The 20,053-nt window shown below is 52.6% G+C and overlaps 1 protein-coding gene across 5 annotated transcripts; it reads right to left on the bottom strand.

Moving 5' to 3' along the window:
• Nucleotides 1-727: 727 nt before the first annotated feature.
• Grk6 (G protein-coupled receptor kinase 6) lies at nt 728-17,612 on the bottom strand. Of its 5 annotated transcripts, XM_076856610.1 has the most exons (17): nt 17,408-17,612; nt 13,397-13,492; nt 12,278-12,390; nt 12,074-12,151; nt 11,620-11,720; nt 11,265-11,357; nt 11,117-11,180; nt 10,872-11,012; nt 10,403-10,593; nt 9,573-9,610; nt 9,392-9,481; nt 8,152-8,360; nt 7,912-8,049; nt 3,880-4,017; nt 3,661-3,795; nt 3,546-3,547; nt 728-2,999 (listed from the first exon to the last, which is right to left on the bottom strand). In XM_076856610.1, exons 1-17 carry the CDS (start codon nt 17,457-17,459, stop codon nt 2,909-2,911), a joined length of 1,770 nt encoding a protein of 589 aa, XP_076712725.1. In that variant the 5' UTR covers nt 17,460-17,612; the 3' UTR covers nt 728-2,908. The 5 variants fall into 5 exon arrangements, with proteins under 5 accessions (XP_076712725.1, XP_076712721.1, XP_076712723.1 ...); XM_076856606.1 differs by lacking the exon at nt 3,546-3,547; XM_076856607.1 differs by lacking the exons at nt 728-2,999; nt 3,546-3,547 and adding an exon at nt 3,007-3,469.
• Between the last annotated feature and the right edge of the window lie 2,441 nt (nt 17,613-20,053).

The following is a 20,053-nucleotide window of genomic DNA, read 5'->3' as shown; positions in this document are numbered from 1 at the left end:
AACCAACACAACCAGTCAAAACCCTTCAGGGATTCCCTCACCTGCCAGATGAGGCCCCACATCCTTAACATGTCTTTCAAAGCTAGAGAGCTTTGAAAGTATTGACCTCAGCTGCAGCCACTCCTTTTTTTCCACCCTGCCCCACGCTCAGCCATTCTAAACCACTAGCAGCCCTAAGACCATCAATATGGTCCTGTGTCCTGGACAGTACCAACTCTGACATCTTCAAGGCCTAAGGGCTTTCCCTGCTTGGTGTTGCCCCCCAGCCCCAGCCCTCTCTGTTGCAGTGCTGATCACACTAGGTGTCACTGTTCTCACGTCTGCCTGCCTACCAGACTGAGCTCTAAGCTGGCAGGGACCTCATTTCCATCTGGGTCCCCAGTTCCCACAGTAGAGCTGGGTGGAGAGGAGGTGAGCTTAGCAAAGGCTTATTGGGAAATGAATTCTGGGAGTTTCCCCTTGTAAGGATTTCAGGTGAGCTTAACCTTAGTCACGTTCTGTAGATTCTTTCCTCACTCAAGGGGGAGCTTGGGAAAGGGTCTGATTCCTATCTAACCCATTTCACCCCCAAGCAGATCCTGGTGCAGCAAGAGAAATACACCTCAGGCCCCAACCTCATGCCTCATGAACATGATCTGGCTTTCCTATTCTCACCTGGTTTCAATTCCCACCCTACAATGGTCATTTTCCCATGGGAGACCTGGAGCAATCCCAGCAAATACTCCATACACCAAAAAGGGGTCCTTTCTGCTGAATTGGTGCTGGGCATCTTTTGGCTGCTCTTATGATAGTTGCTCAGCTTGGTAACCAGCACCCATTCCTCTAGCTGGAAGTCCTGACAGTGATCAAGTGATCACTGGCTGCTGGTCTCTTCCTTCAGCACTCGGGATTGAACCGAAGGCCCCAGGATCTCAAGCACGCTAGGCAAGTGCTCACCACTGAGCTACAGCCCCAGCGGCCCTGCAGGGTGATAGCCATCACAACTATCTTCCTAGTTAAGGGAAGGGCCTGTGCAAAGTCAGCTTGAAAAGTTGCCAAGGCTGTAACATGAACCCACAACTGTCAACTGCAAAGCTCAAGTGGCTTCTGCAGCCCTAGGTACTTAGGCCAGAGGTAAGAAGCAAATCTTACAGGGCATTCTTGGTGGCTGGGGACACTGGAAAGCTACCAAGCAGTGATGGGTTTGCAGTCTGAGACAAACTTGTAATCAAACAGCTCTGGCCCCTAAGTATTTACACAGGTGGTCCCCTGCGATGTTCTCCCCAATCCCTTTTGTTCTCCATGTGCCTCTCTTTCAAGCCTGGCTAACCATTACCTACAGAAACCCTGAAGGCCTTCTTTCCAGTATCATCGCCCACATTTAATGTTTCAAGGGCAAAACTGAGATGGGTCTCATGCACCAACCCAGGGCCAGGTACATAACAGGGGGCCAAGTTAGGAGACCAGAGACAAGTGTTCCTAATAGCAGCTCTCACCTGGCTCCCTAAGCTGTTGCAAGTTCACATTAAGGCAGATCACCTTGGCTTTGAAAAGCTCAAAAGCAGACCAGCCAAATCCACACCCCAGGGGGAACGGAGGTTTCCTTCCTCAGGCCCCATCCCATTTAGGAAGCTGAAAAACACCAATGGATGAGCCCAAAGGCCACACCAAGGCTACCTGCAAAGTCTACCCCAAGATTTGTCCTAGGGACTTGGAAGAGCAGCCCCTCATAGCCCTACCAGGTCCACCTCCAATCCTTTCTTACTTCTCTGGACCAGAGAAGCAGGAAGACCCCCTCGAACACCAGAAGCAAGAAAGAGGCAGGCAGGGGCAGCTGGCTAGGTATGTGCTCAGACTGTATTCACAGAGACACGTGGCAGCTTACATTGGACAAAATGAGTAATAAAAATTGGCTTTAAATATGGAAAAATCTAGGGCCCTATAATCCCATGTTACCCTAACACTGGGACCAGGATGGTCATCACAGTCTGGGAAGGACCAGGGCTGGGACCTGGGGCACAGGCACAGCCTTACCTTGCCCCCTTCACACAGTTACACACACACACACACACACACACACACACACACACACACGCTCCCCATGGGCACACACAGGGAGGGCGGATTATTGCTGGGCACGTGTGTCTGTTGTTATGAAGAGATTCTGGAATGATGGAGGTTTGGCCAGGGACACCCCACACCCTCCTATGGTCTGAGCTGGAGCATTTCTGAAGAGGTGTCTTCAGGACAGGGCCCAGCATAAGAGACAAAGTGCCCTGGGAGCTGGAAGGCAGAGAAAGACCCATCTGGGACAACCTGGGCAGTGGACTGATGGCTCTCATGGTCAGCCCAATCTCTGGTCACACTTTGGCACAGGCCTAGGGGACACTGAAGCCCCAGATCCAGCTCTAACAAGTGCTTGAAGGGACAGTATTGGGTCTGAAATGGTGGTGGCCTGAGCCCAGGACAGTGGGGGCAGGCACAACTGTCATTTGGAGGTTGGTGGTGGCCAGTGCAGTGCTGGGGACTCAAGGGTATGGCCTGGTCCAGCCTCAGGCGATCTGAGCTGGGCCTGAGAAGCCTCGTTTGGCAGTAACTCCTCTACCAGCTCCCAGCTCTCCTGACCAGGGCTGGCTACACAGAGGAGGGGAAGCCAGGGCGCTGGTCTGGGGTGGGAATTAAGAGCGCTCTGGTTGCGATAGACACTCGTACAAATACATAAATACAGAAAGCCCCGAGCTCTGGAGAAGAGCTGAAGGGACGCACCTTTGTCCCAGGGACGGCCCAATCCTTGCCAAACTCAGCCAGGCCAGGGGCTGAGGGGCAGAGGACACTGGGGACAGCTCCGGCTGTGTTCCCCAGGCCACGACTTGAGTGGACAATGGGGAAGACCACTGTGCAAAACTGTAAACAGCGTTCAGAGTAGCTGCTACCGCCAATCGCCGGTGGGGGCCTCAGGCTGGGGACTAGAGGCGGGTGGGGAGTTCTTCCTCACTGTCGCTGCAGTTCCCACAGCAATCCTGGAGGGACAGGGAAGACACGGAGGGAGAGAGGCAGAGTGGGCGCCATTAACCACCTGTGATGTCGCAAGGGGCCAGCTCTGCCTGAGCAGGCTGGGAGCTGCCTGGGGTCATGTTCTGGAGAAGAGGGTCCCATGAGAGGCCTGGAGCAGCAGATCAGGCCACACATGGGTAGGTGTCAGGGCATAGGCTTCCAGCAAAAAAATAAAATAAGGTGGACTAGAGAGACCCCAGGACCTGCCAGGGCAAGGCCATTGTCCAAAGGCATGGCATGGGGAGACAGGCAGCTAAGCAAGGCTAGCAGCTTGAAGGGGACAGGGTGCAGGGAACTGCAGCAGCGGGGAAGGGGATAGAGGAGCGGGCACCAGACTTCTTTCTCCCACATCTCTCCTCTGCCATGGAAGGGCTGCCTGGGGCTCCCCAAGGCTGGGCAGGAAGGCCAACCCATGGGGAGCCCACACTGCTCACCTCTGGAAAGAGAAAAGAGGCCATGAGCCCAGCCAAGGGTAGGGGACAGGTGGGAATGAGGCCAGAGACCCTGGGCACCGCTGGCAGGGCTGGAGGATGCCCACATCCAGTGCAAGCGGGCACCGGCTCTGCCTCCCACCAGTGTCCCCTAGAGCCAGGCTGGGGGCCCAATTAGTACACTGTCAGGGCTTACCTGGCGACTAAAGAGTCTCTGCAGCAGTCCTTTCTTGGGGGGTGCAGGCGGCTGGCCTTTCCAGTCCAGGTCTGGAGGAACTGAGCCATCCAGCCCAAAAACATTCAGCTCCTGGAAGCACTCAGTCTCCACCATCTACTGAGAAACAGGCAACTGAGAGAGTTGCCCCCAGGGCCAGACCCCTGGAACCCACCCCATCCCAGCAGGACAGACCCCCACCTCGTTCTGCCAAGGGATGGGCACACTGCCAGTGGCAAACTTCTGGTAGAAATCCTGGTCGGTGGGCTCCAGCTCCACACCTTTAACTGTGGAGAATTGTTCAATATCCAGAACATCCTTGCAATAAATAGCCTGGGGCTGGGGGCACAAAGGAAGTAGTCAGATAGGAAACACACACACACAAGGAAGGCAGCTCAGCCTTGATTCTCCCTCTGGCCCTTGGTCTGGTTCTGCTTCAATACCAGCAGAATCTGGGGTCTAGACTAAGCAACCAGGTACCCCATACACTTGCTAAGCACAGCAGTCCTTTTTCTCTGTAAACTGGCTTCATTATCCCTCACTGATCAATGACTGAATGTGGCTGTGTACAGACTTGATACTGGGCCACTCTCTCACCAGCCTGGGGGTGAGGAGTGCAGGCTAGGGAGAATTACACGCTGAATCTCAGTTGGCTTCCTTATGCTGGGCCTGAAATGGATGGGTTCCCACCCTGAGATGTCCAGAGGCTTGCTCCATCCCCCCTCATAGCCAACCAGAGGGCCGGAATGAGTCTCCAACAATCTTCCCAGGCCCCTGCACCTTAGCATCAGAAAGCCACTTTCTTTTCCATCTTTATGCTGTCTTTCAAATCCTACCATTAAGGATGTCAATTAAAATATTATGAGCCAGACATGGTGGCCCATGCCTGTTATCCCAGTGGCTGGGGAGGCTGAGGCAAGAGGATTGCAATTTTAAAGCCAGTTTCAGAAACTCAGTGAAGCCCTAAGCAACATAATGAAACCCCGTCTCAAAATAAAAAATAAAAAGGCCTAGAAATGTGGCTCAGTGGTTCTACACATAGCACCAAAAATAATAATAATAATAATAATCATGAGATTGGGGGTATAGCTCAGTGATAGGGCCGAGCTTAATAAACACAAGGCCCTGGATTTAATCCCCAGGTCATTTGCACACATCTCCTCATCATCATGTAAAATGGTGCATCCATAGGGCTGGGGTTGTGGCTCAGTGGTAGAGCACTTGCCTAGCACATGTGAGGCACTGGGTTTGATCCTCAGCATCACATAAAAATCAATAAATAAGTAAAATAAAATTGCACCCATCTACAACTAAAAAATATATATATATTTTTAAAAATGGTGCATCTACTTTTATGAAAAATCTGACAGTATCCTTTAAAAGGTAAATCATGTTAACATATGACCTAGTAATTCTATACCTAGGTATATACCAAGAGGAAATATCAACATCTGTCCACACAAAAACTTGTACAGGAATGTTCACAGCAGCCAGGCACAGTCGTGAGCACCTGCAGACCTAGCTACTCAGAAGGCTGAGGCAGGAGAATCCCTTGAGTTCACAAGTTCAAGACTACCCTGGACAACACAGTGAGAACCCATCTCAAAAAAAAAGAATATCATTGTTCATAATAACCAAAAAGGTGGAAATGGCTCTAATGTCTACCAACTGATTTGAATAAACAAATGAGTTAGGCCCGGGGAGATAGCTCAGTGGTAAAGCACTTGCCTAGCATGCATGAGGCCCTTGGTTCAATCCCCAGCACCACATTAAAATAAATAAATACGGCCGGGCACGGTGGTGCACACCTATAATCCCAGTGACTTGGGAGGCTGAGGTAGGAGGATCACAAGTTCAAAGGCAGCCTCAGCAAAAAGTGAGCCACTAAGCAACTCAGTGAGACCCTGTCTCAAAATACAAAATAGGGCTGGGGGTGTAGCTCAGTGGTCAAGTGCCCCTGAGTTCAATCCCCAGTACCAAAAAATAAATAAATTAATTAAATAAACAAACCAAATAAAAGGAGAAAAATAAATAAATGAGGTATTATCCAAACAATGGAATATTATCAATATTGCTATACGCTAACATGGATGAACCTTAAAAACATGCTAAGTAATAGAAGCCAGTCACAGAAGACCATATCTTTTATGATTCCACTCACACATATGAAACATCCAGAATAGGCAAATATATACAGACAGAAAGTAGATTAATGATTAACAAGGACTGGGGGAGAGAAGAATGGAGAATGACTGCTAGTGGGTATAGGGTTTTTTGTTTTGGCTGGGTAATGAAAATATTCTAAAACTTATTGTGGTGATGTCTGTATCACTCTAATAAAAGCTACTGAACTGCATCCTTTATATGTGTGAACTGTACGGTATGTGAATTAATCCTCAATAAAGCTCTTAAAAAAATATATCATCATCAAGCTTGCTTTTCATCTATTGCTCCTAAAACATTAAGCTCCAAGGCACTGATTTTATCTCTAACTTTGAACTAAAGACCACAAGCAGTGAGATTATTTCAACTTAAGATGATGTGCATAGGAAGCAGTCTCAGAGGCAGGCTGATGGAAGTCAGGCCCACTTGGTTCAAGTGCTAGCCCAGGACAACACCCACGCTTCAGCATTCCATGGAGACCTACTACACAAGATACAGAGGCAGCAGCTCCCTAGCTGGCCTCCCCACTTATACCCACACCCTCCATGGATCCACTCCCTACACTTTACATTCCTGCTCAAACTTCCAAAGCTCCGTCATTTGGGGCTCATGTTCCTCTTTCCCTGCATATATTTGCTCCAGGCACACTGGTCTCCTCACTGTGTTTCATCACACTAGACTGTTCTCTTCCCCAGGACCTCAACACCTAGCTGCTCTTTCTGCCTGTAATGCTTATATCTTGGCCTGGCTCTCTCCCTCACACATTTCCAGTTTCTGCTTAACCATCAAAGATCCCCCTGTCTAAAACTATGATGCCCCCACCCCATCACTCTCTGCCTTCTTAGCCTGTTTTATTTTTCTTTGTTGCACTTAGCGGTACCTGAAATTCTTTCTAATTTATTGGTTATTTTGGTGTGCCTTCTCGATAGAACATAAAGACAGACTTGGGTCCTATGGACCTTATTATTTTCAAAGTCTGAGCACTTATGTATTTGTAAAACTAAATGTGGCTGGCAGCAATCAACCCAGCCTGCCTATCATCTTCTAGTCTCCCCAGTGCTCCTGATGAACTGTCAATCACAGGACCCAATTTAAAAAAAAAAAAATTTTTTTTTAGTTATACATGGGCACAATATTTTTATTTTGTTTATTTATTTATTTTTATGTGGTGCTGAGGATTGAACCCAGGGTCTCACACATGCCAGGCAAACGCTCTACCACTGAACTACAATCCCAGCCCCACAGGACCCAACCTTTATAGAGCAAACACATGTCCTAATCCTGGCCAATCAGAACCTTTCCTGTAATATTACACACAAAGTAGCCTGAATTCAGAGAGAGGGATACAGTCAACAGGTTGAAGTAGAGCCAAGGGATGGAGAGTTGGCAACACAGCATGAAACCCTGATGTTGACCCTACTCAGGAACTTTCTTGCCAAAGGAACCAATAAACTCCTTATTAGACTTAAGTAAGTTTGCATTGGGCTTCTGCCACTTGGAATCTGATGACTAAAAGATATTTTTGCTTGCAGGGTGCTTGACCCACGAGATACTTAATAAATCCCCCCACTGGCACCTCCATCTGGGTTTTCCTTTGGGAGATGGATCATTCCCACTCAGAGGCAATGAACATCAGCCTGAGGATTTTTCCCCTTTGGTATTTCTTTTGAAATCTCTAGGCAAGAAATTCTATCTATGGGGAAGACTGAACTGGAAGGATGTGGGCCTGAACTGCTGGAGGTCACTCTTGCCACGCCCTGAGGAGAGCCACCTGACAGTGAAGACTATATAATCAACAGTACATTGTGGAGGGAGAAAAATGAATTCCTTCAGTACTACTGGAGTCATTCCACCTTCATCCCTCCATCCAGATATACCAAAAGCCAAACCTATCCTGAGGTTTTTTCATTCTTATGAATCGAGTGAAGTGTGTGTGTGTATGTATACTTAGCTAAGTCATAAGATTGGATTTTCCAACATCTGCACTGCAGATGTTTTGACCACTACTCCACGGGACCCCAGCCCCAGCCCTACTTGGCCCTGCCCTCAGCAGGAGTGAAAGGCACTCACATCAGGCTTAAAGGGCGGTTCCAGCATGCCAGCTCCCAGCCGCTTGAAGTTCAGTTTCTTGAAAAGGGGGTGCTCCTTCACCTCTCGAGCGCCACCCCCACGACACCCTAGGCGCTCCGCAGGGTCTTTGCAGAGAAGCTATGGCAGGGCAGGGATGGTCAGGGTGCCCTTGGGTGGGCAGGGTGGTGAGGTGCCCCAACTCCAGCCCTGGTCAGTCAGGCCTCCCCCTTGCTGCAGTACCTGGGAGCAGAGTGAACGGGCCTGCGGGGAAAAGCGCTCAGAATACTCCTCAGGCACTTCCTTCACCAGCCGCTCCACCTCCTCCCGCTTGATCTTCTTTTTCCTTTGCTGGAAGGGCGACTGGCCTGCGATCATCTCATACAGGAGGCAGCCTAATGCCCACCAGTCAGGGCTGAATGTGTACCGCTCGTTCTTTACCACCTCTGGAGCTGGGCAAGGGGCACAGGAGCCAGGGCTGGGTAGGTGGCAGGGAACAGACCCTTCAGGCCCCAGGAATGCCCATGAAATTGGGGGATCAACTCAAATACCCACTGGCCTAGCAGGCAACATCAACTTGATAGTGACTTGGCGAGTATAGAACACACACCCCATCAAAGGGAGTTGATGTGGCCCTGCAGAGGCACCCAGGATCCCAAGGTCTTGTTTTGTTTTTTTCTTTGTGGTGCTAGGAATCAAAGCCAGGGTCTTCCATATGCTTAGTAAGTATTCTACCACTGAGCTACAAACCCAGCCCAGAAATCATTTTTATATGAGGCTGTCTGGCTTATGAAATGTTGGCAACCAATTAGAATTGTTTTAAAAACAATTTGACTTCAATACAAATATGACAAATGGGGCCCATGTAGCTACTGGCTTGCAGCTTCTGGATTTCCTAAGGGAAAAAAGAGAGAGGGCAGAAACTCCTACTTGCTGATCCCTTCAAATAGCCCAGGAAGGCACCTGGGAGTTCCCCTCCACTCAGTATCTCTTTTCATCTCAAGGCTACCGGGAGGCAGTACAGATAATCCTTTAGCAGTAGAAGAGAGGCAGGAGAAGTGGAGCGCATAGCCCAAGGGCACAGGACAAGCAAGGGGTGGAGCCTGTAGAGCCCCGACTATGTCCACTGTGGGGTCACATTTTCAGCCCTACACTGGTCTGTACCACAGATAGGGATGCCTACTCCAAGCATGGGCAACTCAAGGGAGGGCAACAGATTCGATTCCCTTCGCCCCCTTCCCTGGTAGCCACCTGCAGATCAAGCCAAAAGTAGTGCTTCATAAGTATTTAGGGAATGAATGATATTGATTCACAATGTGAGACTCTGGCTGGCTCTTGGTCTCCTCATCTACAAAAGAGGAACACCAATGTGGGCTCTCTACTCCCTAAGGCACAAGAGACCTCCATACAGGAGTGGGTGGGCTAGACCCAGGACACTGAGGGAACCCAGGAGGTTGGTGTGATGGGGCACAGGGAGACTCACCCATGTAGCCCACGGTGCCCACCCGGCCTTTGATGGTCTGGCCTTCTGGTACATGCACAGCCAGTCCCAGGTCAGAGATGCGGATGTGACCTGAATGGGGGGTGGGGAGAAGTAGGTAGGCCTATTAAGAGGCCAGGCCTTCCCACCCCACCCCACCTCACCTCTGTGCTGCCCCACCCACCGTGGTCATCCAGTAGGATGTTCTCTGGCTTCAGGTCCCTATGGGAAGAGAAGAGCAGGGTCAGGTGCTACTTAGGTTGTTAGAAAGCCACACAGGGCCAGTCCCTTCTAGCTCACTTGGCCCCTGGGATTAGATGTGGAGCAATGTTTAGGACCTATTTGGTACCAGGGTAAGAGGGAGCCCTGCCCCTGACCTCCTGTAGTAGCCCTGACTCAGGAGAACAGATGAAGGCTCTACCAAGCTAGGACTCCAAGAAACTTTGTAGGCAAGTAAAACGCAGCCACGAGTGGGGAACTCCACAGACACCACCAGCAGTCTCGTTCACAGCTGGTGTCAAGGAGCTCCCTCCTGTTTGTGGCTGACTCTACCTTTCCTCTGTCAGATGGGGCTACCTATCCATCCCCTCATGGGATGTTAGGAGGCTCAAATGAACTCATCAGCAACAACTATAATAACAGAGCTCTCTACTACTGGGCCAGCCTGTGAGTTAGGAGCGGCAGTCTGCCATTTCCAAAGGAATAGTGTAGGGAGCAAAGAGCTCACTGACTCAAGGCCACACAAAGAAGTCTGTCAAAATCAAGATTCGTAAGTGAGTCAGCCAGCCCCCAAAACCTAAGTCTGAGCCACTCAAGTCCATTCAGTGTAAGGAGAGTGCTGGGCCCAGAGCTGGCCCAGGTCGTGTGTGGTCGCAGCCCTAGCACACCAACATCCTTCCACCGCCTGGCTCGATCCGCAGCCTCAGCGCCCCTACCTTCAACTGTACCCAGCTGCAGCCCCTTGCTGGGAAGGGCCAAGCCCCGGCACCACTGCCTGAGGCAGCTCCTCCCCACCTGTACACAATCCGCTCCCGGTGCAGGTCCTCTAGGCCACAGCAGATCTCAGCAGCGTAGAAGACAGCTCGTGCTTCAGGAAAGCCAGCCTGGCCCATGTGGTAGATGTGGAACTTGAGGTCGCCTCCATTCATCAGTGTCAGCACGAGGCACAGTGCGTCCTTGGTCTCATAGGCATAGGCTAAGCTCACCTGTGGCCAGGGGACCCGAAACCTCAGGTAGGAGCTGTGGGGCACCCAAGGGCCAGGCTAATGCCAGTTGCCCAAAATATCCTTCTGAGTGTCACTCCTTAGGATACTCTGGCCTGTCAATACTCTTTTGGCATCGCCCAGAGCGAGGAGGTGTTATCAGAGGGGGCAGGACAGGGAGAGGGTAGTCCCTTTGTTAGAGGCAAGGAACTTTATGCCTGTTGAGGGCAAGATGAGCCAGCATGGCGAATGGAAGGGAGGGGTCTCCTTTCTGTACTTACTACAAACCTACTGTTCACTTTCTCCAGGATCTGCTTCTCATTTAGTGCCATGGCCTCCCCTTTCCGCTTCTTGATCCGCTTTTTCTCCAGCTTCTTGCAGGCATACATCTTGCCTGTTGCACGCACCTGGCAAGCACACACCTGTGGCCAGGTAGAAGCAGGACATGAGAGCCAGTCATGCTCTTGCTGGTAGTGTAGGGCTTGAACTAGGGTACTCTGCCAAGGGCACTGGCCTGGCCACTCACCTCCCCAAAGCCACCTTTGCCCAGGACTCGGTACTGCCTGAAGGTGTTTTTGGTCACTGGCTGCCTGTGGGCAACAGATAAGGGAGCAAAGGCCCATGAAGCATCTCCACAACCTGGCCTGTCCTTGCCCAACTCGGGAGGAACTCACCTTTCCAGCCACTTCCACTGCAGGAATCGGTTGAAGTAGATGCTGTCGAGGTAGTCGGCAAAAGGGGCCATGCTCAGGTACTCGTGGGTCAGCCTGTTGGAAGGACCAACCCAAAGGTCAGCCTGACACCCCAGATTCTCAGCTTGATGGCCCAGGCCTCCTGTGATGTGCATGCTCAGCCCACAAAGCCTTATCCTTGGCCAACCCTCCCGCCAACCCACTGAGGAGAGACATGTTCATCCTGTGCTGAAACTAAGGATGCTACAAACTACCAAGGTCAAGACCAGTCCTCTGGGCACAAAGAAGCCCCCCCTCTTTGGGGCACAATTTCAAGCTTGAGGGCAGCGTGGCTTACCGGGTCAGCTCCTGGAAGAGGTCTTTGCAGGGCCCCTGCTCCAGCCGCTGGGCGCAGTTAGTAACCAGCTGCCGGGGAACCTCAGGGATGAGGTCAGGACCCTGGGGACAGGCCAGGACAGGTCAGTGCAGGGGGCTCCATTGGATGGCTGCTCACTCCCAGGGCAGAGCCAGGGCTCTCTGCCAGCACTAGGGATAGCAGCAGTCGGGTGGTGCACTAGCTGGTCTCAGGTTGCTGGACTCTCTTCTGGCTACTCCCCTTGAGGCCGGGTGAGGGAGAAGTGCTGGCAGCCCGCCTGGCCTGGGTCTGGCCCTGGCCCACCCTCTGGGCTCCATGCCCACAGTGTTGTCTGGAGCAGCTCCAAGGCACTCACTGCCCAGGCTGTGGTCACTCCTCTCCCTGTTGTCACTGAGCCCTGCCAGCCGCCGTCATCTCTTCATCACTGTTCACTCACCGTGTGGCTCAGAAAATTCTGCATTAGCCGCCGCCCACATGCCTTCCGCTTCTCGTCAGGGGTCACTTCGTACTCAGCCTGTAGGGTAGAAGGTAGGGCAGCTTGGGGTTTGAGTGGGGCAATAGGTATGGGGAAATAGGACAGTGGCTGGGACCTCCATCTGCCCTCAGAGTTGGGCTGGGCCCCAGGGCAAGCTGCACTCACCACCCCGTCCAGGAAGGCAGTGCAGCGGGTCAGCTCAGGCCTCGTGGCGCAGAACTCACGGAACAGCAGGCGCCCGATGGGCTGCCGCTCACACAGGCTGTGGTAGTCACGCTCTGCAGGCCGAGATGGGAGCTGCTGGGGTCACAAACCTGGAGCTCACTGGCAGGATGCTCCTGCCCATACTGCCAGGCCCTGGGCCCCAACAACAGCTTCCAGCCCTTCAGCGTGGCAGCCATTATCTCCTTTAGAAACCTTACCACAACCCTGAGGTGGACACTTATTGCTATTTCAACATACTTGGGACTGGGAGGCACAGAGAAGTTAACTGATTAGCTCAATGTCACACAGCCAGGAGTCTGAGCTCAAGAGTCCAGGCCTCCTCTCCTTCCCTCTGTAGTCTCCTGGTTCACACAACTTGTATATGTCACAGTGCTGGGGCTGGGTGCGGTCTGTGAAGTTCCGGCCCCAGCTGGGCCAAGCCCACACCTGTTGCCTGCCTGGCGAAAGTGTGAGAGGAAGCTGTGGCTTCCTGCACACTCAGCTGGGCCTCCTTCCCAGGCAGTGGAAGCAACCATGGCCCACTCTTAGCCCACATGCAGGATATCAGAGGGGCTGGGCAAATCATAGGTGCTGCTTAGACCTGGGGCCTCCAGCAAGATAAGCAGGAACTGGAGTCCTAGGCCCTTCTGTCCCCTTGCAGAAGTAACCCTGTCACACTGCGTGGCATTGCTGGGCATCCCCCAGGGCTGGCTAGGTGGCGCTAATGAGCACAGGCCTGGGGCTCCTAACAGTCAACCTGGGAACTATTCCCTCTGGATTTGTGGGCCCTGCTCCCCTGGACTGGCACTTCCTTGGTTTCTCTCAGATTGCACCCAATCTGCCCTTGCCCTCCTCTCCACACCCACTTCAACCAACCCTAGTCAGTCCCTGTTCTCTCTTTGCCCTTCACCCATCTCAAGCCCAGGAACTGAAACTGGACTGGGTGGTGCAGCCTCAACCTTCCTGGTCACTGGACCCCCTAACTTTGCCGCTATGCTGTAGGGCAAATTCTCAGAGGAGGCTCCCCTAGTATTACTGGTTCCCTCCATTCCAGCAGCCCCGAGTCCACCCGGGCCTCACCGAGGCTGAGCCGAAGCTCTTCACACTGGCTGATGTGGGGGAACTGAAGCATCTGCCGCCATTTCTTGCTCTTGCCTTTTCGATTTCCACCACCACCTGTAGAAACAATCAGATGCTGGGTCTCATTTCAGTCAGGCTGCCAGCACGCCTCCACTCAATCACCAGAGTGGTCCCGAGGCCTTCAGGGCACAGGCTGCCTGGGAGACCTTCCTCCCCACACTCTAGCATGCCCTTGCTATGTTCTAAAACACACATGGTCCTCCTGGGCCCTCCAGTTAGGGGCTGGGAGAGCCAAGAGGGGCAACAAGACCACACCAGCAAGGAGCTCAGCTTCAATTGTTTTTCCCAGCCAGTCTGTAGGAGCTTCCCAGGTGAAGAAAGTAGAGAAGGGTATCAGAATGGTGGGAAGCCAAAGCCCATAAGAGAACAATTCCAGGTCATGTGGGACAAGCTTGAGAGATGCCAGGGGCAGACAGCAGCCTGTGTCACAGGGAAGCTCCCAGGCCTTTATCAGGAGAGCATCAGAGTTTTATCCTTTGTGCTTCTCTCTGCCCATAAGCAAGGTGGCAGCATGAGGGCTGGCACTCGGGATTCCCCCTCTCCTGCCTTGCACACAGGAGCTTTCCCGGTCCTGATGCTTGCCTCATTTTACCTAGCTGATCTCCTGTCTATAGCTGCTGACATCCCAGTAGCAGCTGAAATGCCTTCAGAACCCAACAGGTAAGGAAAATGTGGGCCAGATGTGAGGCAATAGAGAGTGGTGGGGAGTGTGATGTTGTAGCTACTCATATTGGAAGAGGCACCAGGGAATGCCCCTTCCACCATGGGCAGCTATAACACAACTCCAGATGATTTACTGGTTGTTGCTAGACAGAATGCTGGCCCACTCTGGCCAGTTCTTCTGAATTTTCAAAAGCAGCTAAAAATCTAGACTAACACATGAAATGCTGGTTTCATTGATTAAAAATTGAGAGGGGGGGGGAAGCCGGGTGGGGTGGTACACACCTATAATCCCAGCAACTTGGGAGGCTGACACAGTAGGATCACAAATTCAAGGCCAGCCTCAGCAACTTAGCAAAGCACTAAGCAACTTAGCAAGACCCTGTCTCAAAATAAAAAATAAATAGGCCTGTGGATGTGGTTCAGTGGTTAAGCATCCCTGAGTCCAATCCCTGGTACCCAAAACAAAACAAAAAAACTGCTGCAGCCAAATAAATAAAACATGTCAGAGAGCCAGCCAGATGTGGCCTGTGGGCTATCAGGTTGAGAATGGCGGGAGGGGCCTGAGTCTTAGCCTCTCAGTCTTGGGAATGGATCTCTAATTCACACTTGGCCCATCACTTGCACTCGATGACCCTCAATTTCTCTTTGGGTCTTTCAAGTCCAAAGCTACCTTCAGAGGTATTATGAGAGTGATCAGGAGTCTGTGTCCAGCACTCAGGAGGCTTTAGCAAGCAGTGGGCCCAGGTCCAACAACTTAGTGGCAACCTTAGCAACCACTTGCCTTTTCTAACCTCAGTTTCCCTTCAGGTTCCCCATCCCTATCTCCATCTAGCCTGGATGGAGGTAGGTATAGGTGGAGGAGCTGCCTTGGGTGGGGGGGGGAGCAAGGCTGAGACCCTCAATGGGTTCCCTGACTGAAGCTGCCTGGAGGAGGAAGTGTTGCAGGGGCCCCTTGAGAAACCTGATGGTGGCCCTTCTGCAGCCTGCATTTGTACCCCACAGTCATTGCTTCACTGTGAGTGAGCAATAAACCTCCACCCCTAATCCAGGGCAAGACCTCCCCAGAAGGGGAACTCCTCCCCCACCCCCACGGGTCCCTCACCCAACCCTCCATCTTCCTGCTTCCCCCACTAGTTACTTCCTCCTCCCCCTCCTCCCAGCCACATCAAGGCGGCAGAAAAGAGTCACATGCAAATATCCTGTCCTGAAACTGACAGAGGACTCCACAGGGCTCCTCTCCACCCTACCTAGAACTCTCCCAATGCTTATGGGCACCTGGAAAAGGAGGCAATACGAGGGAAAGCTCACACCCCCAGTGTTGTTCCACTTCACCCTCACAGCAGTCCTACCAAATTGGGCCCAATTTCATGAGAAAATACATTCTGAGTAAAGAAACAGTTTGACCAAAATCCCAGAGCCAGAAGGTGATGGTGGCAGGATTTGAATACAGCTCCCACAACTCAAGTTCCTTTCCCACTTCAAATATGCCTGGCATTTATTAAATGCCAATTGTATACATATGACAAGGGTTTCCCAAACGACTTAGGTCACTCGGATCATTTGGGAAGCTGTCAAAGGTCCTGGATCCTAGACCCAAGCTGTCAGCTAGCACAGCTCTTCCATGGGTCTGGGTTCAGAACTCAATGCCAATCAGGATATCCTTTAGTCTTTCTAATCCCACCCAACCATTCCACAAAAAAGGATAGTGAAGTTGAGGAAGAAGAGACTTGCCTAGAGCCATGAAGATGGGAGGGGCAGAACCAGCCAGGATAAGGATTCCCTAATGTAGGCATCAGACCCATCTGGCCATACAATCTTGCACCTTGCTTAGGGTCCAACAGACCTTGACAAAGATGCCCACACCATGTAGCCAGGCAAGGCAATGCCCTCAGCAGGCTTGAGGCCTGAACTGGCTATAGCCCTAGGAAGGGATGCCTGGCAGGGCTCTCCCCACCCCTCCTCCCTGGCTGGCTGGATGACGAGGCAGAACAGAATCGGCAGATGCCCCCAGAGGCTGAGAGGAAGGCCCAGCCCCTGGGCTCGGTAAGGACAAGAGATAAGACAAGCTCCCAAGGCACTAGGGACCCAGCCTGCCATGCCTATTTCCAGGCAGCATCTCACTGGGGTGACACACACTGGGTAGGCAGAGGACACCAGGTACTACACCCAGATAGGAGCTCCTCTGAGCTTCCCTACGGACAGTCCTGGGCATTCTGTATCCTAGGCCTTGGGCAATTACAATCTGCAGTGATCTGGGATTAGTCTCTGGTCTGAGCCTTTTTTCCCACCTGTAAAATGGGACAGAAAGGCAAAGCAGACGACTCTTTCAGCCTGGAAGCCCAGCAAAAAGTGGAAAAAACCGCAGGATTTCCTGGCCCTAGAGTTCTAAAAAGAAAGGTCTTGTTCACTGTTGTTTGTCCAGCACCCTGGACAGGATGGGGCACAGTACTGGTGTCTGTTGATTATGTTACTGGGGAGGACTATGGCAGGTGAGGGGCAGATTGACCACAGGGCAGTGTGGGTCAGGTCTGGTCCAGTGTCTCCCAGGACCCTCACATTGCAGGTGCCTCATAACATCTGAAGTGCGAGCCATGAGGACCTACACACACACACACACACACACACACACACACACACACTAGGTCCACCAGAATGGCTTCCCCAGCCTAACCAGCCCAGAATGGGCTCCTACTTATTTCTATCTGCGTTTGTTCCAGTGGGTCATGGGCTACCTGAGAGCAAAACCATGACCCATTCACCCGTTTTCAGTGTCCTGGGGTTCCTAACAAGTGACAGTGCTGTTGGTAGTTTATATGACCAGGAGTTTCCCCAAGTCGGTTGAGTTGTGCTACGCAACTGTTCATTCATTCTCTGACCTTTAAGGAAAGGTAATTTTGTGCAGTTCAGGGGTCTGGGCCCAGGGCACGTGGGGCATCTTCTGGCCTTTCACCTGGAAGAGGCCTGAGAGAGGCTCTTATGGGGCTCAGGTCTCACCCTTCCCTCTTCCTTCCTCTCTCCTACCATCACCCCCTCACAACCACTCCCTCCCCCACTGCAGCGAGGGCGGCGGTCTGACCCCCGCCCCTTCCTGGGCCCCAGCTCCCGGGGGCAGGTGCGGAGGAGAAGGGCGACGGGCCGGAAGGGCTCGTGCAAGCCTGGGTTTGGGGCGCGGGACGCGGGGCCCGCGGCCCATAGGACTTAGGAGATCCGGCGGCTGGGGCTCCTGCCTGTGCTGTGAGGCCGTGTGCACGCGATCCCGGGGCCCTGCCGCCCGCCCGGCTGCCTCACCTTCCCGGGCCTTGAGTAGCACCGTGTTCGCTACGATGTTCTCGAGCTCCATGGGCTGCTGCGCCGCCGGGCCCACCGGGCCGCGCCGCCGGCCGGGGTAGCTCTGTAGAGCCGGGGCCGGGTGCGATCGGCGCGGGGCGGCGCGGCGCGGCTCCGCTCGGCTTGCAGTGACCGCGCCGCGGCCTCCCGGGCCTCCCCGGCAGCCGCCGCCGCCCGCCGCGCACTCTCCGCCCCCTCCCGGGGCCCCCCGGGCGCCGGCCCGCCCCGCCCCGCCCTCTGTTTACTTTACTCGACCAATAACCGAGGGAATGCTCCCCGCGCCGTCTTCCCATTAGCCCCCCTCTTCTTCGTCACCGCCTCCAGAGCCAGGGATTGGCTCAGAGGAGCGGGGGGGACGGGACTGATCGCGTCACCCCTTCCTGGTTGGCCTGAGGGCGGGGTTCGACTCCGAGGTTCGAATTTCTAGACCTGGGTAGGACGTCGAATTGTCAATTAGGGCCGAGCCCTCGGTCGGGGAGTCGGAGGTGGGGACCGTGGGTCACGCCCAGGAGGCCGGATGTGTAACTGAATGAAGGAAGCGTCGGTTATTCACAGAAGCACGTTGATTGGGCCCTCAGACGGGGGTGTGGCCTGGGAGCCTGGGGCTCGGCGGTTGGCTCTTCGATGGGGTTTATTTGGGCTGCTTCTCGGGGTGTTGGGCCTCCTGCGTGCCGGCTGCGAGCTGGTTGAGGCCGTGTGTCCCCCTGGGTCGGCCCATCCTGGAGAGGGCGTAGGTAGGAAGCGATGGGAGGCCGAGAGGAGGCTGCTGACCTCCTTAGCGGTTCTCCTGCCTCGGGTCCCGCGGCCGCTGGCACCCCCACCCCGCCTCCGCAGCCGGATGTTGTGATTTCTCTCCACCCTCACTGCCTCGCCCGCCCTCGGCCTCTGTTGCCTTATAAGGCCGCGCTACCACCCCTAGACATTGGGATGAGCTCACACCCATTTTACAGGTGGGGAGCAGAGGCGCCGGAGGTTGAGTGGCTGGCTGCAGGCCGAAGACTAGGGGGAAAACAAGGCCCAAATTTCACAGCTCGTCAACACTTCTAGCTCAACACCCCACTTCCTGCACCCCCACTTTACACAGCAGGAAACGCAGACTTGTCCAAAGTCAGCCAGTAAGGCGGAGTCTATTCCACTGGGCTTCTCTGATCCCTATTCATTCACCCAAAAAATACTTATAAAGCACCCGCATTGTCCCAGTACCAAGTCAAGTGTTGAGGAGTACAGTGGTGTCAGCAAGAGAGCCAAGCTACCTGCTTACATGCTTGAAGGGGAGGTGGGAAAGTAAAGGTAATAAACCTGTAAATAAACAATTAAATGGATAGTTTCAGAAAGTGCTAAGTGCTGTTAAAACCAGGAGTTGGGGACTTAGCCTGTGGTAGAGCATGTGCTAATGTGCTCCATGCCTTAGGTTCAATAAAGATAAGGGTCATGATGGCCTCAGGGTGTGATATTTGAGTAGATCCAGCAGAGGCAATAGCAAGTGCAGAATCTCCCTGGAGGAACGTGAGACAGAAGTAGCAATAGAACTGGCTAAATCAAGGAAGACTTCTTAGATCATAATGAGGAGTCGGTTTTCCTAAGTAAGACATACGGCCTTTGAAAGAATGATTTACACTTTAAAAAGATTACTCTGACTAATGGTCTCTTAGCCAAGAGTGGAAGCAGAGAGCAACTGGGAGGCTACAGAATGTCGGGAGAGAGCGGATGGTGGCTTAGATTAACAGGGTAGCAGCAGAGATGGAGAAAAGTGGATGTATCTAGGACACATTTAGGAGTTTAGAGTGACCAAGGGGACAAAGGGCAGTAAAGATTTTTGTGTTCAAGTGAGACCCCTGGGTTAATGAGAACATGGAGGTTTCAAATTAATGGAGTGAGGAAGGAAAAAGCCTTCAGCATAGAGGGATGCTGCTTGTTCAAAGATCTGTAGAGAACTGTGAGAGGGCTCAGGTATTCAGCACCTGAGGACAGAGCCTGGGGCTAGAGTTTAAAGGTGCACATTGTGGTGTATATGGGGGAAAGTAAATGAGGCTAAAGCCTTAGGAGGCTTCTGGATCAGGGATATCATTGGAAGTTGGGTAAAGAGTTTAAATTTCATTCTAATGGTAGCAAGGAGTCTTCAAGGAGATTTTAAGCAGAGGAGGATCCGCAAAGGGCTCTGGGCTGCTTTGTGGGAGCTGACTACCCCTGATTGGTGGTCACCTGTTGTTTTGGTGCCCAGCATCTTCAGATCTTCATTTTCATCATCTATTTGGAAGAAATCCTATGTGATACAGAGGCAGGTTCTGCTTTCCACTAGGGAGATCAAAGAGGGAAAATAAAATTTCCTTTCCTAGATCCCTGGCAGCTGTAGCATGTTCCCAACCAGGTCTTTGAAGCCAAGCAACAGATCAACACATCAGGGGCAACATTTAGAACGCATTGTGGGGGATAGAGGGAGGAGGTCAAGCCAGGCCCTTCTGGGGAAAGGGAATTAGCAAGCACCACTGGAGCTGTTCAATAAGTCTTGGTTGCTTAAGTTTCTCTGAACCTGGCTTTTTTTTTTTTTTCCCCCAGGGATTGAATCCCAGGGGCACTTAACCTATAAACCACATCCCAGCCCTTTTT

This window comes from Callospermophilus lateralis, chromosome 5, assembly GCF_048772815.1.
Source record: "Callospermophilus lateralis isolate mCalLat2 chromosome 5, mCalLat2.hap1, whole genome shotgun sequence".
Taxonomy (NCBI): domain Eukaryota; kingdom Metazoa; phylum Chordata; class Mammalia; order Rodentia; family Sciuridae; genus Callospermophilus; species Callospermophilus lateralis.
The sequence above is the reverse complement of the archived record's forward strand: the minus strand, read 5'-3'. Positions and strand labels throughout refer to the sequence as shown.

Excerpts from the sequence above, each read along its gene's own strand:
- Grk6 (XM_076856610.1), bottom strand. The coding sequence starts at position 17,459 with ATGGAGCTCGAGAACATCGTAGCGAACACGGTGCTACTCAAGGCCCGG. Across the intron at positions 11,013-11,116 it reads GCAAAGGTGGCTTTGGGGAG|GTGTGTGCTTGCCAGGTGCG; the intron begins GTGAGTGGCCAG and ends ACCTGGCCACAG. Across the intron at positions 10,594-10,871 it reads AAGTGAACAGTAGGTTTGTA|GTGAGCTTAGCCTATGCCTA; the intron begins GTAAGTACAGAA and ends CCCTGGCCACAG.